This window comes from Bos javanicus, chromosome 20, assembly GCF_032452875.1.
Source record: "Bos javanicus breed banteng chromosome 20, ARS-OSU_banteng_1.0, whole genome shotgun sequence".
Taxonomy (NCBI): Eukaryota; Metazoa; Chordata; class Mammalia; order Artiodactyla; family Bovidae; genus Bos; species Bos javanicus.
This window is the reverse complement of record NC_083887.1, coordinates 38,283,201-38,309,681: the sequence shown is the minus strand read 5'-3', so window position 1 is coordinate 38,309,681 and position 26,481 is coordinate 38,283,201. Positions and strand designations below refer to the sequence as shown.

At 41.4% G+C, this 26,481-nt stretch overlaps 1 protein-coding gene across 3 annotated transcripts in view; it reads left to right on the top strand.

The window, feature by feature from the left end:
* SPEF2 (sperm flagellar 2) overlaps positions 1-26,481 on the top strand; it is a 202,328-nt gene that overhangs the window by 153,199 nt on the left and 22,648 nt on the right. For 2 of the 3 annotated variants that reach the window (XM_061393748.1, XM_061393747.1), the window contains 7 exons: positions 345-483; positions 4,121-4,350; positions 12,764-13,932; positions 14,060-14,277; positions 14,398-14,606; positions 14,704-14,827; positions 14,917-17,242. In XM_061393748.1, coding sequence (XP_061249732.1) covers positions 345-483; positions 4,121-4,350; positions 12,764-13,932; positions 14,060-14,277; positions 14,398-14,606; positions 14,704-14,827; positions 14,917-15,268 — 2,441 coding nt within the window. In that variant the 3' untranslated portion in view covers positions 15,269-17,242. The other variant, XM_061393749.1, reaches the window with a different exon arrangement.

Sequence of the window (26,481 nt, the reverse complement as noted above, 5' to 3'; positions counted from 1 at the left end):
CTAAGAAGAGAGATCAAGAGACGTAGTTAGCCTCCCCCTTTTTAAAATTCAGAAATTATCTATTTCTGTTTTCCCATTCCAATTTATCAAATGGTATATGACAAAGTGCAATTATATGTAAAATTGAATTACAATTTTGGTTTAAGTAAACTGTCAAATGACTCTACCACATGCTATTTTGTTTCCAAGGTGGATAGGTTATTAATTATCCATCTTGGTATATCAAAGATGTGCCAAAATTTCCACAAACTAAAGCATAATTGGTTCAAAATTGAATTTGGTTTATCAGAAAGTTCATGCCATATAATACATTAAAAACATCTTTATTTCTCTTTTTTAAATAGAGATAGCTACACAGTTCCGACTTGAACTGATAAAGGTAAAAGCATTGGCTTTCCTGGAAGAGTTAGTAATAAAGGCGGTTGATGTATATAGACTCATGGAAAAGTGGCTCGGTGAGAGGTACTTGAATGAAATGGCCAGGTAAAGAACTGCATGACATTTTAAGTATTTTGAGTATTTACTTTGCTAATGCCTGAAGACCAAAATTGACCAAAAAATGTTAAGATGTTTACAAATGTGAATTGCATTTATAAATAGAATTTTGACCTTTTAGGAAATCACCTATACACTTGTGTTGCTTCTTAACCACAGTTAAGTCATGTATTAAAGGGCACTACTGCACATTATTTATGATAGTTTGGTTTTCCCACTGCTCCATGAGGACCTTAGTGTACAAGGTAAGCATATAAGCAATTTAAAATTATTCTTTAGACATGATATAATGTTTCATATCTTTCTAATGCCAGGCTTCTTATTAGTCAGGGCCAGTGAGCAGGAGATGGAGAAGGCATTTACAGGAATGCTTTCCCTGTTAGGCTGATTGCCTTGTGACAGCCAATTTACCTTTCTGTTAGATTCTAAAGACTTTCTAGATCCTCATTTCTAGTGAGGAACAGAACTGTAGTCTAGAGCAGAAACAGACCTGTGACCGATCATTGTTCTTTATGGGGAGGTACAGGTCCTTAGAGAACATCTCATCCTCTTAATTCTCCCCTGAAAGGTGTAAGAAAGCAGCTCAGCAGAGAGAAACGCCCTCAACAGTCAGGAGACCAAGAGATGGGAACTCTCTCCTTGTCCACAAATTACAGCACGCCTAATCACCTCCTACCCCACAAGCCTCATCTGTAAAAGAAAACACTCCAACCAGGCTCTTCTAGAGGTTTCTGCTAGATTCTGGGCCATACTACAGTTTGCAATAAACATTTACTGATAAGTTGGAAGTCACAGCATACATAGAATACAAACGGCAAGTGTTCTTAGAAGCAACATGGGCCAGCTAGAAGATGGTTGTTATGGTTTGTTTTCTCCAGTGCTTGCCTCATTGTGAAAGTTCTGTTGTAAAATCCTCAGCTTCATTGTTTGTATCTAAGTAGCTCTCTCTCACACACACACACACACACACGCACAGACATACCCCTCAGCCTGGTCACCTCATTGCCATCATGCTTAACTCATAGAACAGTGATGTACAGTCCTGATCTCTGCCTGCCACTTACAAATGAAAGCATACCTTCTTCATTCTTAGGGTTCACAGCGCCCATCCTTGTGGCACATTTACTAAGTGTAAATGCTTATTTTTATCTGACATGCCTATTTCTCAGATGGATTCTGTGTGTATGTCTCTCTCTGATACCTGAATATGGCCACAAGAAATGAAAACCTAGTACTGTTCAGCTATGCTCTTGGTTTTGGTTCTTGCAAAAATCCTCAAGTGGCAAGAAAAAATGAATAGGGAGACCTATCAGATCTCTTTCAACTTCAAATCCCACTTTTCATTCTCGGGCATTTCTCCTTACCCTACCCTCCTTTTGAGGGTACTCTTCATAACTTTCCACTAGATGGCGCACTTATTTTGATACCCTGGTTCTGGCTGGGTCTCTGCATGCACTTGGCGTCCCTCCTAACCCAGTGCCCCTTCTCTGCCCCACCCACAAACACCATCAAGCAGAAAGTACCTAGATGATACCTACTATATGGGCACTCACAAATACCTCACAAATACAGTGTACTGGAATTAAATTCAAGATTGCCTTTTGAAAGAAAATGACTAATATGATTTTTTGTTGTTGTTGTTGGGGGGGAGGTTTATTTTGGTGTTCCTGAGTTATATAAATGGAGAAGGAAATGGCAACCCACTCCAGTGTTCTTGCCTGGAGAATCCCAGGGACAGGGGAGCCTGGTGGGCTGCCGTCTATGGGGTCACACAGAGTCAGACACAACTGAAGTGACACAGCAGCAGCAGCAGAGTTATATAAAAGCAGATTAAATATGCACTTTTCTGCCATGTTCAATCTTTATTGCAAGATGTAAGATTCTTTCTGTATTACAGTGATATTTTAGTTATTGTATAAAACTTCTCTGGCCTTTAAAGTAGCCTTTCAGTTCAGTTCAGTCGCTCAGTCATGTTCGACTCTTTGAGACCCCGTGAATCCTTTAGTTAGACCCATAACTATAAACCCTGCTGCTTCTGCTGCTGCTGCTGTCACTTCAGTCGTGTCTGACTCTGTGCGACGGCAGCCCACTAGGCTCCCCTGTCCCTGGGATTCTCCAGGCAAGGACACTGGCGTGGGTTGCCATTTCCTTCTCCAATGCATGAAAGTGAAAGTGAAAGTGAAGTCACTCAGTCGTGTCGGACTCTTAGCGACCCCATGGACTGCAGCCTACCAGGCTCCTTCATCCATGGGATTTTCCAGGCAAGAGTACTGGAGTGGGGTGCCATTGCCTTCTCCGAACTATAATCCCTGCTGCTGCTAAGTCGCTTCAGTCGTGTCCAACTCTGTGCGACCCCATAGACGGTAGCCCACCAGGCTCCGGCATCCCTGGGATTCTCCAGGCAAGAACACTGGAGTGGGTTTCCATTTCCTTCTCCAATGCATGAAAGTGAAAAGTGAAAGTGAAGTCATTCAGTCATGTCTGACTCTTAGCGACCCCATGGACTGCAGCCTACCAGCCTCCTCCATCCGTGGGATTTTCCAGGCAAGAGTACTGGAGTGGGGTGCCATTGCCTTCTCCTAACTATAATCCCTAGGAAAACCTAAATCCATGCTCTATGTGATTTCACATTAATAACCATAAGGTATGGAGTTATGTGTTTTGGGCTCCCTTGCAAAGATGAGGAAATTGGAGAGCTTAAATCACTAACTCAAGGACCCAGGGCTGGAGAAGGTGTACGATGAGAGCTCAGCTTCCAGGGTTCTTTCCACCGCACCACAGTCGCTCCAAACTGTGACTGCTTATACTATGTGATTTAGCTGGGAATTACTATTCACCAGGTTTCCCAGGTGACTCAGTGGTAAAGAATCCGCCTGCAATGCAGGAGATGTGGGTTCAGTGCCTAGGTCAGAAAGATTCCCTGGAGAAGGTAGTGGCAACCCATGTCAGTATTCTTGCCTGGAGAATCCCATGGACAGAGGAACCTGGTGGGCTACAGTTCATTGTGTCACAAAAGAGTCAGACACAACTAAACAATACCAACAACGTTATTCTCCATAAACATAGGAAAGCAATTTCAACGGGCTATCTTGTCAGAGTCCATTCTGTCAAATGGGTCTTAGGTCACATCAAACTCCTTGATATAAAGTTGGAGAAAAGCCACTTTTCTTGAAATCCATTATCAACTTTAATTCACTTTACACACAACTTGTCCTCATTCCAAATAAATGTGTTATACTAATAGTCATATTTTACAGGATTTTCTGTCATATAACCTTATTCTGGTCTATATTTTGAATGAAATATATCTCTTGACATAATCTTGCCTAATACTAGTAAAATCATTTTAATGGAATCTCTTTTTGTTCAGTTTTGTATAAAATGTGGGACTATTAGCCCTGTAATGAGCATATATTTTACTTCTAATCTATATTTATTTATTTTTACCCTGCCTTTGTACAAATGGACTTGAGGATAAATTATAATTTTTAAACATGCAGACTGAATTTTCTAACTTAGCTATATTTTCTAATGTGTTAACTCTTTGTGTATGTCTAAGAAGAAAACACTATTAATCTGATAGTATTTTCAATGGGGATAAACCTATTCATGTTTCCATTTTCAGTGTGGAAAAACTAACTGGGGTAGCTCGCTATCACATTGAAACATCAACCAAAATTCAGAATGAACTTTATTTAGACCAAGAAGGCTTCTTCATTAATGGCGATATCAAAGTCTTTCCAGATCCACCTCCTCCGGTACGCCCTCCACCTGTGGAAAAGGAGGAAAACGGCACCCTGACCATCGAGCAGCTGGACAACCTCCGGGATCAGTTCTTAGATATAGCGCCCAAAGGTAGGAAAAGTGATTATTGTGAAAAGAGGACAAAAAAAAAACAAAAAAGTTTGAGGTTAACCAGGAAGGCAATCACCTGTCCACAAGTAAAACAGCCTTCTGTGGTCATGTGGTGCTGAAACGAGCCCTTGCTTCATTCTAGTTTATCTAGTATTTGCTTCATACAACATAGATCTGAATTAAACAGAGCAAAACAGTGTCTAACACTTTGGCGGTATGGCGACTCTCATCCCTGATAATTCTCCTCTCCTGCTCTCCCTGCCCCTGGCTAGCCATTTGGCAAACTTGAGCATTACTTCATCTGGTAGTTGAGAAGCAGCCTTGATGCATCCTTCAAGTTTAAGTTTCATTGGGAATTTACTGGGATTATGAGCTATGTTTCTATGTTCCCCAACTAGTCTAGGGAGGGAGACCAGGGAGTAGAGAACTTCCCATTTATGTATGCCTTTTCCTGCAATGTTTTGTAGACCAAGAGCAGAACCTTTGTGAACACATACTTGCTTAATCAATTGATTAATTAATCTGTTCACATATAAGTGGACACATTATTTTCTGCACACAAATTCTTGATTTCCTTCACCTTTTATTATTATGACTCTAGCACCTACACAGGCTTTTTTTTTTTTTTTTTAAGTTTTGGATGTTTCTACTTATAGATATTCAGCAGTGAGTGCCATCAACTGACAGCACACATAATTCAGACAGAACATGGAGGATCATCATCTCCGTTTTATGGGTCAGGATACTGAGTGGCAGAGCAGTTGAGAACTTGCCTATGGTCACATATCCCTCAGGATACTTCAGGTTCAAAGGTCTTGTCCCTTCTCACTGAACCAAGTTGCCTCACATAAAGAGGCTTGTCTTCCAAAATCTCCTACTTACTAGAAAATCATTTGCTTTTCCTAAGAATAGTCAGCTGACCTTTGTCCATTACTAACACAGTTTCACTTTCATGATGGTTGTACTTCACTTTTTTTTTTTTTTAAGTTCAGTATTTCCAGAAAACCACATTAGATCTCATTAGTCAAGAGAGTATTGCTTTACTTTAAGCCTAAAGACTTCCTTGCTAAGCCCAGTGGGTGAAATAGATGTACCCACTGTATCCCTGGGTAGTCCCCTACCCTGGGAAGTGTCACCTCATCTAATCAGCTTGAGTGGGTCTACACCTCCAGGATATAAAGGCACAGCAACTCAGGTTGGCAGCATTTGAGTAGGGAGCAGAAGGCCCCAAAGTATGGCCATCAGCAGCTACAGAAGAAAAAAAAAAAAAAAACTCAATTTTATAGAGCCAGCACATGAAATTCCTTCAGTGAGGCAGATTCCAGCCTCTTTGCCATTGTGTGGGCTTACAAGGTCTTTTTATTACATATTTCCTTCTTCAAAGTTGCTTTTGCTTTTTATTTTATCCAGACTATTATTTATATATAAAATAAGACAGAGCTATAAAAATTCAAATATGAAATATAATTTGCTTTAATTCTAAATGAGGGTGACTGGAAGCAGGTCAAAATTTAAAGTTTTGGGGGACATTTGAGTAGATGGAAAATTATCAACCACTCATAGTCCCTTTCAGAAGAGACTTTACATTCATCACAATAGCCGTAAAACATTCTTGGCTCCAACCTCAAAATCAAGAGTTTGCATTTCAACTAAAAGTTTAAAAATAAATTACAGGGACTTCCCTAGTGGTCCAGTGGCTAAGACTCTGCACTTTCACTACAGGGGGCGCTGGTTCAATCCCTGGTCCACTCCTGCCGCAAGGAGTGGCCAAAAAGTAAAAAAATAAATAAATTACAAATATCAGTTATAACTTGACATGTGTATGTCTTAGAATAACACTAGAAACTGGACCAAAAGATATCAACTGATACACTGTCTATTTTCAGAGTATGGTAGGGTACAACAGTTCTCAAAGTATGGTAGGAAGAGGAAGGGAGGGAGAAGAAAGAAAGGGAGGTAGAGGAAGAAGGAGATAGTTATATATAATATATGAAAGTGAAGTCGCTCAGTCGTGTCCGTCTCTTTGCAAGCCCATGGACTGTAGTCTACCAGGCTTCTCTGTCCAAGGGATTTTCCAGGCAAGAGTACTGGAGTGGGTTACCATTTCCTTCATATATATATATATATATATATATATATATATATATATATGTATAAAAGTAGATGTAAAAGGAAAACCACTTGCCCTAGGGACTTAGAGCATGATTTGAAAAGGCATCCAAAGAAGAAGAAAATATAAACTTCTATTTAGATTCTTTCCAAAACAAAATCTGAACTTGATCAAAACAAAACAAAAAACAAAGTGCTCAAGAATGCAAACAAGGGAGAATCAGTGTGCAAAGAGGTTGGTCAGGGAAACTGCAGAAAAACAGCTTGGAGGGAGGAACTGAAAGAAGTAAAGAGTGACTAGATGGCAAGGATACAGAGGATATTTAAAGTTGGGGGAACAGTCACCAGAAACCATGGAGCTATGAGGCTTGAGTACAGATGCTCATGGAAAGGTCAGGGACTTCTCTGCTTCTCCTTCCCCAGTTGTGTGAACTGCAGGAAAACAGATACAGAGACCAACTCTTTCTGTGGAACCACCTCCACCACCTGTGCTGGAGAATTATCCAGATTTAAGAACAACAGTTATAATTGACACAGAATTGACAAAGCTATATAATACCATGGGATTTGGAGATCTCGATGGTTCAAAATGAGTTACGGTCTATAAGCAAAAAGTTTAAACCCTTTCTTTGTTATTAGCTCAGTTATACTATTTGAAAAAATATATGTTGCATATGGCACTTTTTAAGTTCATGTGAAACACTTAGCAGATTCGGGTGGTCTATCAACAGAAATAATATTCATTGTTGTCATTTTGCTCATGTATAAAAGGTAAGACAAAATAATAATCATTCTATTTCCTGTATCCCAGAGTCACAGAATTAGAGGTTCTCTGATGACATCTTAGAAGTTAATTACCACTCGCCCTTTCTCCCAGTTCCTTTGACACCCAAAACACCCTCTGACTTAAGTCTTTCTTCTTCATTAATTGTTATTAATGATTATTAATAGATATACATCGATCTGTTTTTTACATGAAGTTTTTGTTGTATTCCTTTCAAGAATTAGAAAATCTTTTAGGATACCTCTCATGACACTTACCCTAAAAATCTACAATTTCAAAAGACCCTCTTAATTGAAGTGATAACCATTTTGAAAATACAGAGCAACTGGCTGAAAGTAGTAACTTTCCAAATGTGGGCTCTTACAAAACTTCCTGCTTCAACTTGAAAATTGCTGTTATATCTAAGCCAAGAAATGTGAGCATTTTCTTATACTATTTCACATAGTCCAATGCAACCTATGATATCTAAGATGCAAGCATCAAGCTCACTGAAATATATTAAAATATGATGAATAGATGAATCTTTTCTAGGAAAAAAACATACATATTTGCACGTAACAATCATTATGTTACTAGGCCCGTCGTAAGAGTATTTTAGCAAATTTACAAGGGCTATCAATGTCATTAAGTTACACTTTGTTACATTTAATTATGCTACATAAATAAAATTATTGAGTGAAATGGATAATCTTTCATTAAAACAAGTGACTGAATAAATACTTGTGAACAACTAGTATCAAAATATTAATAGAAAGAACTAAAGCTTAAAGAGTTTTTGCTGAGTACTGGTTATCCACATGAAAATTAAGTCATTAAGATAGTGCTTACTGAAAATAACAGAAAATTAAAAGTGTGTAATATACTGTCATGCTTTTATTCAGCCCTGCTTTCCTCATCAAATTAGGCACGTGTCATATTTCTAAATCTCCTTTGATAAAGGCAGTAATTAGACATAAAATACCATTTGTTGATTGTCACAAATATGCCAGAAAAAAAAGATCTTATATGTGATAATCATACAAAATTATGCAAAATGTAATTAAAGGACTTATCATGCTAACATTTTTATTACCACCCAACAAAGATCCAACAAAGATCTATACTTAAAGTTTTAGGAGCAGCTTAAGTCAGTAAGACAGCCTGAATCTTCAGGACCTTCTTTCTACTGCCTGTCCCAGGGATCATTCCCATGAGCATACTCCCAGCACAGAATGGATTTTGTGGATATTTTCTGAATTATGACAGAAGTCAATATTGGAATGGTGTCGAGCCCTGTGTGTCAGCCCCTACTCAAGCATCTTCACGTTAATTCACTTCTTACCCATGGCTGGATGAGGAAGAAGACCCATCCGTGGGTAAGAAGAGTCAGACAGCTCTTTCCAACTCCACCTCATGTCAAATGACTGTAATATGATCTTGAGCAAATTATTTAACCTCTTTTTGTCACACTTTCCTCATCTGAAAAATGGGGTATTTCACTGTTATGACCATTAAAGTAATTAATGCTCATAAAGTGCTTTAAAAGTGTCTGGCACACTGGATGTGCAATTCAGGTGTGATATAAGCCATTATCACTTAATAATATAATTACAGTAATGTTATATTCTTATGTAATATATAACATTATGCAATATGGATACAAACTCTGCGTATTATTACGCAGAATGTGAGCTCGGTATCCTGAAGGTGCACATGCCCTAAGAGGTACCTTCAGAGATTTCCTGGTGGTTCACCGGGTAAAGAATACATATGCAATGCAAGAGACGCAGGAGACACAGGTTCAATTCCCCAGATCCCCTGGAGAAGGGTATGGCAACCCACTCCAGATTTCTTGCCTGGAGAATCTCATGGACAGAGGAGCCTGGCAGGCTACAGTCCATTGGGTCACAGAATCAGACACGACTAAGTGACAGAACACATAGGAACACAGTGTTATCTTAGAACGATTCCAGAAAAAAAAAAAAAAGAAAAGAAAGAAATGAAAATTCACAACACCAGGTGGAACTGAACCCTGAGGTATGCAGCTCCCTGGGGACTGTAAGCCTCCCAACCAAAAACATTCAGCTATGTACCGAGTGAGCTCTGGGTAGTTACATCCTGTCCAAACATCAAGTGCTAAGCATATCAGAAAGAGAGTCTTTCTCCAATGCAAGCAATTTGGAGTCTGTTGAAGCTAGAACACTTTAGCAATGTTCCAGTGTCCCCACTTAAGCCATAAGGACTCCTTTTCTTTGTAAGCTCATCAGTACTTGATGTAATATCTTATAGAGATTTGGTTCATAGTTATTTTGATTTCTGCTCAGAGGCTATCCAGAGAAACACTATTCAGCAAATTCTGTACCCTCAACTCCTTCTTCAAGAGAGGCAGTGCTTAGTTTTTCAAGGCCTGCAACTTTGTTTTAAAAAATGACAAGTGTCCCTCTCAACGCCCTCTTGGAGACCCTGGGAGTCAATGATTGGTCTCAGAGACGGGGCACAAATTCAGGAAGTCTAGGCTGTAGTGGCCGAGCTCCATCACCCAGCTCCGTGGTTTTTACAAGAATCCAAGGAGGAAGTAGTTGTTTCTCCTGTGTGGGTCAGCAAAGGATGTAGTCCATGGGAAACTTCTGGCAGAAGCTTCCAGGAAGAGAAGCAGGGGCAGAGTTTTCTAGGCACAGGAGAAAATGGAATCAACACTGAGATTTTGAAGTTGCATGACCTATTTAGGGAATGGGCAACAGACAAGCCAGGAAATGAGGGCCACAAAGAGCTTGTGGTCAGGCTGTGAAATCTTAAGATTGTGTGATCAGTCACTCAGGCGTGTCCGGCTCTTTGCAACCACATGGGCCATAGCCCGCCAGGGATTTCCCAGGCAAGAATACTGGAGTGGGTTGCCATTTTATCCTCCATGGGATCTTCCCAACCCTCAGTTCCTGCACTGGCAGGCAAATTTTTACCAGTGCAACACCTGGAAAGCCCACGTGAAGCCTCAGGCTGCCCCCAGAGGCCACAATGGAGAGAATTATCAAAAACATTTAGAGCCAAAGGATGTGGAGATTGGATTGGAGGGAGGATGACTGTATCTGAGAGCAGCAGACACTACTGTCTCCCTAGAAAGCCTCAGCTAACCTAGAAGCAAGAGTAAGGGCACCTGGTGATTCCCTGAAAGGAGAAACTAGACAGTTGTGTGGGTTTTCCCAGGCTTAGTGTCTGAGAAAATTCTAGAACTATGACACCATACTTTGCAGAGAAATAAGCTCCCTATTTTGATCTGAAAAGTAAATTAGTCTGACATTTACTCAAATCAAGAAATACAGAAAAATTCTTAGAAAAGTGGAGAAGGAAATGGCTACCCACTCCAGTATTCTTTCCTGAAGAATTCCACGGACAGAGGAGCCTAGTGGGCTACAGTCCATGGGGTCGCAAAGAGTCAGAGACAACTGAGCGACCAACACTTTCACGCTTCTTAGAAAAGGTAAAAGAAAGGATTGATGTTATTAACAGGAATATCTAAGCAGGTGGCAAGTCCTAGAGATTAGGGCAAGAAGGAGTGTGGCACTCAGCCTGGAAACTCCTTCCACTCGCTCGAGTCACATCACAGAAATGCAGTAGTAAATCTAGAAGCCTTTGGACCTGGTAGAATAGTCTGTGGGCACAGTTCCAGGTGTCTCTTCAGGGGGAATGTAGTCTCATGAAGCCGGAGAATTACATGTGGCCAGTGATAAAGTGTGTGCTCAGAATTCAAGACAGCATTTCTGGAAAATCTGGCCAGAAAGCTAATGATATGAAAACTAGCTAAATTAGTAGTGAAAGTTAGTCTTTTCATTCAACAGCCAGAGTCTGCTTTTTTCACGAAGCTGTTCATGTATTCACCAACTCTCTCGTGGGTAGAGCAGGCAGCCAGCATGGCGCTAAGGGTCTAGTGTGGGAAGCTTGAAAGTTACCCAACCTGCACGAAAGATAGTGGAGGCAGTGGGTCCCGGCTATAAGGAGACTAGGTTTAAATGAAAACAGGAAAATTTAGGATCTAAAAATAAATACATAAATAAGGATTTGTTTTAACAACAACAATTGCAAAAGGATTGGTTAAAAGGCAAAATATAAATTAGAGGCCAATAAAGTAGGAGACAGAAGCAGACTGACAAAGGTTTTCAATTTAAAGATGTTAAGAGACATGAGATCCAAAAGATCAATTAGGAAAGGAGATTTATTTTCTTGAACATCTCCCTAGTGCTTAGCAGTCATCTGGCACGTGACAAAGCACAGAAGAAGGGTGGTTCTGTCTATTGAGGAGGGAAAGCCTGGGACCCTAAAGCCTTAACCTGAAGCAAACACTGAGTGTGTGTGTCAACATGAGTCATTTTAGTATCAAGTCACACAAGCACATGTTCCAAGTTTCATTGTGCTGTGAAATAGGACAATGTAATCTCATGACCAGGAGTTTCACAGAAGTTGTAGGAGGAGAGAGAGATGTTGGTCTAGGCTCTCTGCCTTTAGGAAGAAATGTATTTTAGGAGTTTTGTGTGATTTTAATTATTTTGTCCTTCTGTCCAGATAAATACATATTCTTCTCTCTGGCAGATAAATGAGTGTCAGAAATTAGACCTTAAGGGAAAAGAAAAAGATGAGGCACAACTCCTTTGCAAAATAATCTAGGAAGGATGCCCTCCCCCCCTTTTTTATAGATCTAAATGTAAAATCTAAACTGTATAACTTCTTTTAGTATCAGTAAATTTTTAAAATTTATTTTTAATTGGAGGATAATAGCTTTACAGTGTTGTGTTGGTTTCTGCTGTACAATAAGGTGAGTCAGCTAAGTATACACATATCCCCTCCCTCTTGAGCCTCCCTTCCACACCTACCCTCCCTTCACTCAACCCACCTCTAGGTCATCACAGAGCACTGAACTGAGCTCCCTGCGCTATACAACAGCTTCCCACTAGGACCCCCTATTTGTAGCAGCCAACCAATGCCAAAGAAAGTAGAGCTGAGGCGGGAGGGGAGAGGTGTCCAAAGCAAACCCTGCAGAGGCAAGGCCCTACGTGTCCTGTGATTCTTGTGTTTTCACCCAGAGAACGCAATAACAGCAAAAGACCATGCCCCTCTCCTGCCTGGAGAAACAGGTTCTAGGGAGAAGGAGACCATAGCACCCTTCGCCCACAGGAAAAACCTGTAATATGTAGTGTGTAACAGTGGGGGGCTAGGTAAGACCACCTGCTAGCTAACCCCAACTCCACCATGGATGGCCACTGTGACACTGGACAAATTAATTACCCTCTCTGTGCCTTAGGTTTTTTAATCCACAAACTGGCTATCAGTACTAGTAACTGACCCACTTTCTTACCTATATAAAATAGGGATACTGGGTGATGAAAAGTAAATGATACAAAGCACTTGGAGCACTACCCAAAATGCCTGGTAAGTGGTAAGCCCTCCCTAGGATTGTTCTAGAAATAATAAGTTCGGAGAGGGGGACAGTAATTAAAATTGCCCGTAGGCATCAGAAATTACTTAAAATAACAACATGGAGTTATTTTAAAGGCAGGGATCCTCCAGACGATGTGAGTGGATTCACCAAGAAGCAGAAAAGGCCTCGGAAGCTTGACCATTACCTCCCAAAGAAGAACAATCAATTTTTGAAAATTTGGCTTAAAAAATACCCTTGGCTTGTATACGATGAGATACTAAATCTTATGTTCTGTGGCCTGTGTCGTAAACATGGAGTGACATCAAAGGGAAATCAGGTGAGTTTTTTTTATGGCACGGATAACTTCAGGACTGAATTTCTCAACGCGCATCATCTGAGCGAGCCTCACGCCAAGGCGTCCCTCATGGAAGCCACGAGTGGTTCTCCAGGGAGCAGAGCAACCACGGAGCTGATGGTGAGGACCATGAGCAAGGTGACCCTCGGCAGGGTGGAGAACCTGTTCCGGTCCTGCCACGCCATCGCCAAAACCGGACGTCCCCTCAAAGACTTCCTCTGGATGTGTTCGCTGGACGATATGAAGGGAGTTGATATTGGCCCGGTGTTCAGAACCAGTAAATCGGCCAGAACTTTTACGTACTTTATTGCTGAAGTGGAACGGAGAGCTCTAAGAGAGAAGTTAGAAAAAAGTCAGTTCTTCTCCGTCCTCAGTGATGGGATTGCAGCCAGTTCAGTTGAGGAAGCTGAACTCGTATATGTGCAGTTTGCACGCGCAGGGAGAGTGCACTGCCAAATCGTCGGGGTACAGACCGTGGAGAAGAAGGAGCCCCGGGCGATAAAACATGCCATCGAGAAAACTCTAGAGAGAAATCTTCAACTTCGGCTGTCGAACCAAGACTGGGCAAAGAAACTGGTGGGTTTCGGAAGTGATGGAGCTCCGGGTTCAGAGGGAGAAAACAGCAGCGAGGTGGCCCTGCTTTTAAGGGAAATCCAGCCAGGTGTGCTGCCTGTTTACTGCTTTGCCCATCACCTCGAACTATCTTACCAGGCGGTGTTCCAGAACGTTCCCCTCTACAACCATGTGAAAGACCTTCTTCATAGCATGTACTGCTTCTATCACGATTCTCCTGCTCACAGAAGTGCTCTGCTAACTGCTTTCAAGGGCCTCCACCTTCGACCTGCAATGCCCTCTCAAGTCAGCGGCCAGAGGTGGCTTCAGGGATTGCAGGCTGCCCTCCAGAACTTTCTCAAGGGATATCCAGCAATTGTCCAGCAGCTGCATTCAGTAAGTAATTTTGAAATATGGTACTATTTCAGATTTTCAGAATTTAAAAAAAAAATACTTTTATTGAGCAATTTGAGATAATTTTGAGAAAGATAAACCACTATTTTATTCCCAACCTGTATTACAGGCAGAAGAAAGCAGAAGCGACAGCAGTCATCAGAAAGCCAAAGAACTCCTGGAGTCTCTCCTCCAGGCAGACGTCGTCAAATTTGTCCACTTCTTGTTGGATGTCGTCAATGTCCTTAGCATACTGTCCCACATCAGTCAGAACAGAAATTCCTCAATTGCTGATGTATTTGCCACCTTAGAGTCAACACTGGAAATGCTCCAAATCTATCAGACAAGGTGAGGAGTCCAGGATGATCTGAGAGTCTATCAAAACCAGACAGCTGGACTTGGGAAACCATTTGCCAGAAGCTTTTGCATGTAATCATCTCTTGGGGCATTTTTTTTTCCCCCTCCCAGACCAGGGCCGAAAGAACGTGGGGTGGATTCAGTCACACACTTTCATGGCAACTGCCTAGGAGGAAAGGGAAACATTTCTGACGTGAGAAACATGGTTTTAACACATCTTATCAAGAAGCTGCGAGGCTGTTTCAGAGATGCCAACCAAGATGTGGTGAAGGCAACCACGATTGGAAGCTTTAAACTGTGGCCGGCAAAAATAAATCAAGGTAACCCATGAATACTGGCTCCGATTCTGTTGTTCTTTGATCGTCTGTACACATGTCTGTCAGATATGTGACTTTTTCTTTGGCATATTGATTGCAGAATTTGGAGAAAAAGAGGTGGCCATCCTGATTGCACATTATGAACCAGTATTAGAGGCAGCCAAGGTGAAAATTGACCAAGTAGACACAGAATGGAGCATGTTGAAATTGGAGATCTACTCTAGGTAAGCATAAGTAGCCTAGTTGATTTATAAATATTGGAGTAAAACTTAGGAGTCTCCATCTCTCACAGTTTTCATTTTTTTTCTCCTAGATTTCAGAACATTCGCAAACTGACCTGGGATTTTGTGAATTCTGTTTATTTACACAAGTATCCAAACATCCTGACACTCATTGACCTCGTGCTGAGCCTGCCTGCAAGTTCAGCTGAGGCAGGACGCGGCTTTAGTCAGATGAAGCGCATCAGGTCCCAAATGCATGCCAAGGTCAAGGCTGACAGCATGACAGATCTCCTGATAATTCAGTTGAATTCTCCAGACATTAACAACTTTGACCCTAGGAAAGCCATTCATTTATGGAATACAAGAACACCATCCTCAACTGAGGACACAAGACCTAACTCAGATTGCTCATCAAACTCAGAAAGCCTTGGGGAAAGTGACTAGTAATGTGATAAATATCGACCTCATCATTGATCCTAGCAAAAAGAACTGTTTTCAAAAACCTGAAATTTAAAAGTCACCAGTCTTCACATCAAACACAAAAGGCATTTGGCATCATCCAGACATACAAAGCAAAAATCCAAACCTTCCAATTCTAGTCCTATATTCGCACATTCTTTCACACTCTTTGGGTGAAGTGTATACTTCTAAGCAATGGTACTATCTTGATGTCGTCTTTCTGAGAGTTATTGCTAAGGGTAACCGGACAATAATTATGATCAAGAGTGCCTTTAGGCCTGGCTTACAATTAACTGTTTCTTTCTGGATAATTGTAATGGATGGCTGCATTAGATAAGTAACTTAGGGCCAATTGGAAAGAACTTTTTCTTTTTTAAATCTGTAAACAAAATTTGTAAGCTTATCCATTTCTATTACTGCATTATATGTGAAAGTCATATTATTATATGCCTTGATCATTTAAGAGACAAGGCCAAAGATCAAAATAGTTTTTGCATTTCACACTAAAGTCCCCAGATAAATAATCTCTATGTGAGCTGAAAGTATTTTCTTAGAACACTTTGCTTGTGCCATAGATATTAGAGACAGTGGAACTATTTTACAAATCTACCAGAAATTTTAAATACTTTGAGCCTCTTCATGGTTTCAATTGAGTTTATTTCTGGTTTCATTTTAAGGAAGATGAATGATTTATTTCTAACTTATCTGAAAACCAATGTAGTATCATACAAAGCTCATTTTACCAAAAATTCCACTACCTGGGGAAGTTATTCTCATTTCTATAAAATTGGATATTCAGGTTTGGTCAAAAAGGATAGAGAATCTGTTTCTGAACAACCTGCTGAATGGCCAGTTGCATCAAAGAAAGAAATATTCTACTCTTGCTACACAGAAAATTACCTTTCAGATCTGAACCTTGTGTATTTTATATGAACTACTGAAATTTTAAAATGATTACTACATTTTCCCAAAGGTTAGAGGAAATTATTAATAAAATTCATGTTGGACTTGAGAAATGCTAAAAACTTAGATATAGGAAGAAAAATGTGAGACTCTACACCTATTTCACTCTTTTTATTCCTAAACAAAGAAGAATAGCTGTATACTCTGGACCTGACAGTTACCCTAATACATGTAGGAGTGTCTCCTGGCTCTAGAAGGTACCTCTGCTATGGGAGTTAGACATTATTTTAAGCAGATACACTTATTTTTGCTTTCCTACTTCTTTTTTAATGCATGTGCATGAAATTTGAAATAAGCAACAGACTAAACAAATATCTCATAGTAAAGTAGATTCATGTTTAAGAGCAAAAGCCTTCGAAATATTAGTGACCTTTTATAAAATATATCAGAATGTTTGAGCCAATTAAATAACTAAATTAGCACTTTCAACCCAGTAATTTAGTAATTCAAATATCCCTAAATTTAACCCAAACAAATATATTCTGATCTAAAGAAAGCAAAATGAGGATAAATGTGTTATTTTGATCACAGTGGTGATATGCATGCGTTTTAAACACCTTTATCCCATATTTGCCAAAGTGTTGTACTCTAGTGGCCTACACTAGGAACTAACAGGAATAACAGGAATATTACTGTAAATAATAATAGTATTCATTTTAATAATATAAATAATAATAGGAATAATGAACTATTTTTTAATTCAACCTATTCTGAATAAAAGGTCAAAGAAGACTCCAAACCAAAATATAAAGTCTCAGTATTTTACCCAGTCTGGAATGAGTTATCACTAAGCCAAAAAAGACATGTTGACTTAGACGAGAAACAACCATGAAAGAGGATCGGGAAATTGATTAATATTTTTGTATTTTCAAAATGTCTAATGTTTCTCTAAAGGTTGAAGTTTTAAATAAAATGAATAAAATGATTATACAAATATCCATTATTTATTCAATTTTTAGCAAAAGAAACAGATCGTATAATAACACCAAAAAATATTTCTCCTTGTATTGTAGGTATAATAGGAAATAAAGCATTTGCTGACCTTCTGCTGGATTTGGTAACCCTGAACCTTGGAACAAACAACTTTCCTAGTAGTTGGATGAACCTCACTCAACCTGAAGTAAGCTTCAATTTTGTTTGGGTTTCAAGCCTTGAGAATTCTCTTCTTTGACTGATAAGTCAATAGTTTTAAAATAACCAGTCCATTCATGGTATCTGACATTTAGCAGAAAGTGAAGTCACTCAGTCGTGTCCGACTCTTTGTGACCCCATGGACTGTAGCCTACCAGGCTTCTCCATCCATGGGATTTTCCAGGCAAGAGTACTGGAGTGGATTGCCATTGCCTTCTCCAGGGGATCTTCCCAATCCAGGAATCAAACCCGGGTCTCTCGCATTGTAGGCAGCCAATAAACTCGAATAAACCAATGAAAGAACTTCAAGTTAAGACATGTAGTATGTTCAGGCACAGTATTTGAAAACAAGTGATGATGCTGACAGTCAGTGAAACTTTACAGACTGTGAGGGTCAGCCAATGAGTTAGTATCTATTACTACCAGATGGAGTGATCCTAACAAGTAACAGTAGATGATTCAGGCTTGCTTTCATCATATTCTTCTCCTTAAGAAAACAAGACGGTTAAAGAATATTTCCCTACAAGCTGTCGAACCCTCCCACATTCATATCATCTTTATTCCACCTCTGTTGGAAAGGTACGAAGTGTACTATGGTCACAAACATTAATTCCTTGTGTGCGTACGTGTGTGCTAAGTCACTTCAATCGTGTCTGACTCTTTGTGACCCCGTGAACTGCAGCCTTCGAGACTCCTCTGTCCATTGGATTCTCCAGGCAAGAATACTGGAGTGGGTTGCCGTGCCCTCCAGGGGATCTTCCCAACCCAGGGATCAGACCCACATCTCTTGCGTCTCCTGTATTGGCAGGCGGTTTCTTTACCACTAGTGCCACCTGGGAAATCCAGTTCCTTGTATAACAGTAAGCAAAACCCACAAATGTCAAGGAAGCAAAAATGGAAACACTCTCTAGGTTCTGTCTTGCATGGATTGCTTCGTAGGACCTGAGGGAGCAAGTCAGCTCTGACCGTATTAACCAAGCTAAAAATTTTACCTCCTTTGCCAGAACCTGTCACTATGAAATGCAAGCAGGTAGAATGTCACAAGAGAATCATACAAATATCCCAATGGCATTTCCTGTTTTCTTCTAGTTGCAGGAGTTAGCATCTTTGTTGGTAACAAACTCGGAGTCCGTGGACTGGCGGAAATTCTTGTTAGTAGTAGCGCTGCCTTGGCCCATCCCCCTGGAGGAGGAGCTTCTGGAGACCCTGCAGAGGTTCAAGGCCCTGGATGCGGAGCAGCTGGGCACCGTCACTTACGAACAGTATAAGCAGGTCACTCCTGGCCCCTGGCGGCACTAATCCTATCAGAGTACTTTTGACCTAAGAAGTATATTACTCCCTGATCTCACCATGCCAGGTCTTATGGCCCATGTTTAGGTTCCCAGAGGCAGCACAGGCACTGCCCAGGTCCTAGGCAGAAGTCTGCTCCCACCTACCCCCACTTCACCCCCTGGGAAAGGGAGGGTCTGAAAAAGTCCAAACTGCTTGCAGAGCTAAGGGCTCTTAAAGAAATCACAGCAAACATCATTGTCCTCTTCCCAAGTTCTTAACCTTGGCTTTTCATTAGACTCGCCTGCAGAGATTTTAATCAGCCCAATGCCCAATACCCAATACTTTGCGAGTCGCAACAACAGTTACAGCTAACACAGACAGGGAAAGGGCAGGTTTTTGGGTTTTTTTCCCCTTTGATCATGAGCATGCTGAATGATGAGATGGTTTTTGACAAGTTGACTTTGAAATGCCTGTGGGAAATGCAGGCAGAAATGTCCCACCTGATGTGGCAGATGCAGAAGTCAGGCAAATGTTGAAGTTATGAGTGGATAAGATCACCCGAGAGAAGTGAGTAAAGTGATGGATAATCCAGTAACATGGTACCTGGCCAATGGATTTGCAGATAGGATATAACTGTGACCCTCACCAGAACAATTTGAAGAGAGTACAGAATCTAGATTGCAGAGGATTGATGGAATAAATTGTTCTTTAGGAAGTGACGATAAGACAGTCGATTCATCTTTTGAGAAGTTTGAGTAAGAAGAGAGTGAGTTAGAATGAAATACCATAACCAAGAAGGGTGTAAATGACTTAATTTGTGTCTGCTAATGGAATTCAAGGTTTCCCTAAAGTGGCGAAGAATCTGCCTACCAATGCAGGAGACACCGGCTTCAATCACTGAATCAGGAAGATCCCCTGGAGAAGGAAATGGCAACCCACTCCAGTATTCTTGCCTGGAAATCCCATGGACAGAGGAGCCTAGCAGGTTACAGTTTATGGGATTGCAAAAGAATGGGATACGGCTGAGCAACTGAACAACAGCAAAGAAATTTATCTTAGTGCCCACCACTTCGCAAAGCTGGTAGACACGAAAGGTTCATAAGGTGCTGATTTTGAATCAGGGTGATAATCTCTCAGTGCCTGTATCTCCTGTGTATTTCACCACTGAAAGATCACATCTCTTCCTGCTTCTCTTTTCTTCCTCAATTAATGGATGACGTGCTCATAGACAACCCTGACATTCCCACACTCAGACAGCTGAGCCAGCGGAGACAGCACTGGCACACTGAAGAGGTTCTTCAAGGCTGATGAACAAAGACACATAACTGACCGGGCTGACTTACTTCCCAAGTAGAGCAATCTGTGAATTCTTTCACTGTCCTGGACCTGGACTTACAACTTCTAAAGATGATTTTGTGTAAAAACACAAACAGCAGAGCAAAACTTGTTGGCTTAGGATTTTAACAAGCGCGCAGTCACGAAAGTACCAACCTTCACTCTTGGCAGTATGTGCCAGTGAACACAGGATATCCATTTAAACATCTTTTTGCATAAACATGAGTTGAACATAGGTGTTGGTAATTTGTACCAACAAGTGCTGAGTAAAACCAGAAAGCTCCTTCACCAAAGGTGTGAATTTCTTAGAGAAAGTTGACTGCTGCATGAAACAGAAACTCAAATACACATATCAGAACACCACCTGGGTTCTGGGAGCAGTTGATTTCTGAGCTCTTCCCTCGCCCCTGGCCTACCCAGTGCCCACTCCTCAGAAAGCCCACGACAAAGAAGCCATTGGAGAGGCCTACTTGATTCCCCATGTGACTTACATATTCCCAGCACTTGCCAGATCACACCGCAATACAGAGTTCTTTTATGGGACTGCCAAAACAGCTGCTTCAGCAATATGTTATGATTTGTGGAAAATGTCACCTTAGAATAGCAAAATAGTACAATTGCATTGCTGAAATGAAGTTCCCTGGGGGGAAAAAAAGAGAGAGAGATAGACTCTCTACTCTGCTTTTTATTTTATTTTTTATTTTTTTCTTTTCTTGACTAATTGCACGTTCACCACAACTGCCACCTGAGAATGTGTTGACTTCCCCAGCTTCTAAAATGGAATGAGACACAGGGTTTGTGAAGCTGCTCTGACTGTGTACCTGGGCTGAGCCACGCGAGCGTGAAACTGCCTTGCCTCTGCTCCCAGCCCTCAGGCAGCTGTGACACGCTGGCCTCTCGTGTGTGGGTGTCTAGTCACACTCACGCTGAATTCTTTGATGGCGAACTCTCTCGACTCACCTTCTTTCAGTAAGAATGCATGTTATCACAGGTTTAATGAGTCAGATGTTCTAGGATCCAAACAGCACAGCACTTATTCTAAGGAAAAGTAAACCTCAAATTCCTTGGCCATATTTTAGCAAGAGAGTACAAAGGGACATTTCCACATTTCAAGGAGAAATCCCCTGATTATCCAGCGGGGCAGGATGTGGTTGACTAAACCCTGCTTGATCAATTTAAACCCAACCCTACAGTTCACGTGTACCATTTCACACGGCAAAATTTTCTTGGGCAACTTTTTAACATGCACAAGTTGTTCTCTAATTAGGTTCTTTCTTCTCTGGCGCTCTTGTTGTGTGAAATACTTTGAAACAGCTTCCTAATTTTTAAAATACATCTATTATATTTTTTTTTATGTGACCGAATGAATTCTTGGTTTTAAAAATCAGGGGAAATTCCTATGTGTTGAAACAACTGGATACGTAATTGATGGTAGAGAAATTGGGGATGAAAAGGAATCCTTTTAACATTTCCTCTTTCTTGCTGGTTTTCAGCAATTTGATTATTGTGTCCCTCAGTGTGGTTTTCTTCACATTTATTTTGTTTGGGGCTCACTGAACTTCTTGAATCTGTGGGTTTGTAGTTTTTGTCAAATTTGGAAATTTTTCAGAAGTTTTTTTTCATACTCCCCCCACTACCATTTTCAAAATCCAATCACATGTGTGTCCCAAAGTTGCTGATCCTGAATTCTTTTATTTATTTTTTTCATTATTTTCTCTCTAATTCTATTTTGTATTCAATTCGACTCCTCCATTTTTTCCATTCACTGATCATTTCCTTTGTAGCACCAAATCTGTGATTAATACAATCCAGTGTGTTTTCATTGGAAATATACTTTTATTTCTTGAAGTTTAAGTTGTATCTTTTTTATATCCTTCATTTCTCTCTTCATCATATGCAATTTTTCCCTCTATCTCCTTGAACAAATGAAATTTATTTCAGTTCAGTTCACTTCAGTTCAGTCACTCAGTCGTGTCCAACTCTTTGCGACCCCATGAATCGCAGCACGCCAGGCCTCCCTGTCCATCACCAACTCCCGGAGTTCACCCAACTCACATCCATCGAGTCAGTGATGCCGTCCAGCCATCTCATCCTCTGTTGTCCCCGCCTCCTCCTGCCCCCAATCCCTCCCAGCATCAGAGTCTTTTCCAATGAGTCAGCTCTTCACATGAGGTGGCCAAAGTACTGGAGTTTCAGCTTTAGCATCATTCCTTCCAAAGAAATCCCAGGGCTGATCTTCAGAATGGACTGGTTAGATCTCCTTGCAGTCCAAGGGACTCTCAAGAGTCTTCTCCAACACCACAGTTCAAAGGCATCAATTCTTCGGTGCTCAGCCTTCTTCACAGTCCAACTCTCACATCCATACATGACCACAGGAAAAACATAGCCTTGACTAGACGGACCTTTGTTGGCAAAATAATGTCTCTGCTTTTGAATATGCTATCTAGGTTGGTCATAACTTTTCTTCCAAGGAGCAAGCGTCTTTTAATTTCATGGCTTGCAATCACCATCTGCAGTGATTTTGGATCCCCCCAAAATAAAGTCTGACACTGTTTCCCCATCTATTTCCCATGAAGAGATGGGACCAGATGCCATGATCTTCGTTTTCTGAATGTTGAGCTTTAATCCAACTTTTTCACTCTCCTCTTTCACCTTCATCAAGAGACTTTTTAGTTCCTCTTCACTTTCTGCCATAAGGGTGGTGTCATCTGCGTATCTGAGGTTATTGATATTTCTCCCCGTGATCTTGATTCCAGCTTGTGCTTCTTCCAGCCCAGCGTTTCTTATGATGTACTCTGCATATTTATTTAGAAGACCTAAATGAACATCCTTGTCTGTTCATTCTATCATCTATGTATTGCTGTGTTTGTTCCTATTAATTGATGTTTCTTCTGACTATGGGTTATATTTTCTGGCTTTTTTGAATGCCTTTGTATGGAATGCCACATGTTACAAATTTTATATGGCTGAGCACCCAATTTTATATGCCTTTAAATATTATTGGGCATGCAATAATGTTATGTGCAATCAGTTTTATCCTTTCAAGGTTACATTAAGATTGGTAAGGGTGGGTCCAAAACAGCCTTTTATCATAGGGCTAATTGGGCCCTGGTTTCCCAGGTGGCTCAGCAGTAAAGAATCTGCCTGCCAATGTAGGAGGCACAGGTTTGATCCCTGGGTTGGGAAGATCCCCTGGAGGATGATATGGCTACTCACTCCAGTATTCTTGCCTGGAGAATCCCATCAACAGAGTAGCCTGGCAGGCTATATAGTCCATGGGGTCACAAAAGAGTCAGACACAACTGAACCACTAAATAACAACATTCTGGGCCCACTACTCAGGCAGTATCCTCCTGGGGACACTACTCAATACCTTATGCATCAGAAGGTCCTTCCCTGCCTGGTGGTCACATTTTCCCTGGTGGTAATATAGTCCCAGCCCTATGTAAGTTTTAGGAATTGTTAAACTTACTCCCTTCCTGTGATTCTTTCTCCCACTTCTGGTATTTTCCATACACATCTGCACAAGTCAGCTCTCAGCCAAGACTTGAGGAGATCTTTCTGCACATCTCTAGGGCTCACCTTCTCTTTCTGTGCACCTCTAGTGTTTTTCCCTGAAAATTCTATTAATAGTCATCATAGTGGTTAGTGTTGTTAGTGGCTAGTCATCTCCGACTCTGCAATCCCATGGACTGTAGCCTGCCAGGCTACTGTGCCCATGGAATTCTCCAGGCAAGAATACTGGAATGGGTTGCCATTTCCTTCTCCAGGGGATCTTCCCAACCTAGGAATGGAACCCAGGTCTCCTACACTGCAGGCAGATTCTTTACCAACTGAGCTACCAGTGAAGCTGCCCTTCCCTCAAATCCAAGTCTATCTTCTCAGCCCAGCAGGACATCCCAGTTCGATTTGGATGCCTCCCCTGGCTCTGTAGACTGAACCATAGTTGGGCTCCTCATTGTTCTCCTTATTTCAGGAATCACCATCCTGTGTTGCCTGTTGTTTAATGTCTGAAATAATTGTTATATATATATATATATATATATATATATATATAAACACATATATTTCATTTTTCTTATTTTTTTAGGCAGGAGGTAATTCTGAGCTTTGTCACTCCATCCTGTCCCAAAGCATGAATGTTAACTGTGCTCCTCATCTCTCTATTCTCCATGGAGTGGTGAAGTAAAGGCGAAAGTGTTAGTTATTCAGTCATGTCTGACTTTTTTTGACCCCATGAACTGTAACCCGCCAGGCTCCTCTGTCCATGGAATTCTCCAAGCAAGAATACTGAAGTGGGTTGTCATGCCCTTCTCCAGGGGATCTTCCTGACCCAGGGATTGAACTCAGGTCTCCCACATTACAGGCAGTTCCTTTACCATCTAAGCCACCAGGGAAGCCCCCATGGAGTGATACTTACTGTCAACAGTTTAGCCACTGGGCAAAGCAAAGCTCTTACATTCAAACCTTGAGCCCATGATGGACCCTAGCTTCTCCTGGATCTTCTCCCTCACACGCTTATGCATGGCCAGAATCTCCCACCCAGCACTCTTCTGTTCTAAATGAAAACCCAGTCTCCACCTCTGGAGGCTGCATCCTCTTATAAGCTACCCAGCACCACTCCAGCCTTCTCTCCCAGCACAGGTAATTCTCGGAAGGAAAGAAGGCACAAAGCATAGGCCAGAGTCAGATTAGACCTGCCAATGGTTCTTGGCAGTAGGCAGTGCCAAGGGTAGGTTGTCAGTGTGGAAGACAGCAAGGGAGCAAGACCTAGAAACAAAAGGAAGTATTTGCCATATGGAAGCTTGGCAAGACACATTCTTTGAACCCAAGGAAGTAATACCTGATGTTCAATAGCAAATATGAATGAGGCAACCCAAAACATACTGAATGCCCAAATGTGTGATATAAACAAGTCAAACTGGAGTTCAGAGGAGAGAACAAAGATGAGAGGACCTCTCTGAGGAGGTGTAATTTAAGCTGGGTCTGGAGAGATAAGCAGGTTGACATTGGTGGACAGGTAATCACCTGGAGGAGGAATGATGTGAGCAAAACAGCAAGAAAAGGAAATGGTTCTGAGTAGAGGCTGACATGACAAGAATCATGTTTAGGGAAAATTGATAGTCGAATGGTCTAAGTTGAAACAAAGAGAGAGACTGGAAATGAAGACAGCTCAAAGGCTGCTGGAGCAGCTCATGATGGAGGCAACAGGGCTCTACACCAGCATGGGAGCAGTGGGGTGGGGGAAAGGGGGAGAGGGGCAAGGCATGCCCAGACAGCAATCAAGGGATTTGGTAATTAGTGTCAGACATGGGCTGAGGACAAGTGCTGTCTTTCCAAAATCGGTCCTTGAGCTCTTGAGTCAGTCAGTCACTCAGCCAAGATTTCCAACACCAACAACCTGCCCCAGCAGGACACTAGGCTCCAAGACATATACAAACATGGACAGGACACGTGCAGTGTGACAGAGGACACAGACACCAGCAGAGTGTGCTTAGTCGCTCAGTCATGTCCAACTTTTTGCAACCCCGTGGACTGTAGCTTGCCGGGCTCCTCTGTTCATAGGATTCTCCAGGCAAGAATACTGGAGTGGGTTGCCATGCCCTCCTCCAGGGAATCTTCCCCACCCAGGGATCGAACCCAGGTCTCCTGATTGCAGGTGAATTCTTTATTGTCTGAGCCATGATACTGCTGTGCCATCCACATCCAGGGTGAGGACCTCCAAGCTTCACTGCACACTCCAATAGTTACAGCATAGTCACAGTGCAGCTGGTGCCCTGGCCTGTGGGTTTTCATTTATAAATCATTCATGTGTACTGCTGCACTAATGCATTCTATACATTATCAATTTTTTAAAAAATTATTACAAAAGAATGAGATCTCATACACATGAATGGAATTTCTAGAATTTGCTTCAGCACCCCCATGGTTTCTGCACCTTACTTTGTGGACCTCTGCTCTAGACATCTTGCAAAGATCAATTCAACCTCTGTGGCTCTGAAAGCAACAATTATATCTCAGCATAACTTTAATGATTCTTATTTTTGTTTTTTGTGTAGGCTGGCCTGTGGTTTACAGGAGACGAAGATATCAAAATTCCAGAAAATCCTCTTGAACCCCTGCCATTCAATAGGCAGGAGCATCTTATAGAGGTAATTACTGAGGTCTTTTTTAAAATGTGTATGTGGCACCATATCACAGTAACATTGATCAATTTCTTGTGTAATTAGTCTTAGACTCCATCCCCATCCCCTGTTCCTTTAATGTATTCCCAAAGTGTAGAGTTTAATATTCATCCAGGTGGCACTAGTGACTAAGAATCTGCCTGCCAATGCAGGAGACACAAGAGACTCGGGTTCAATCACTGGGTCAGGAAGATCCCCTGTAGAAGGAAATGCCCAACCCACTCCAGTATTCTTGCCTGGAAAATTCCATGGACAGAGGAGCCTGGTGGGCTACAGTCCATGGGGTCCCAAAGAGTCAAACAAGACCAAGCA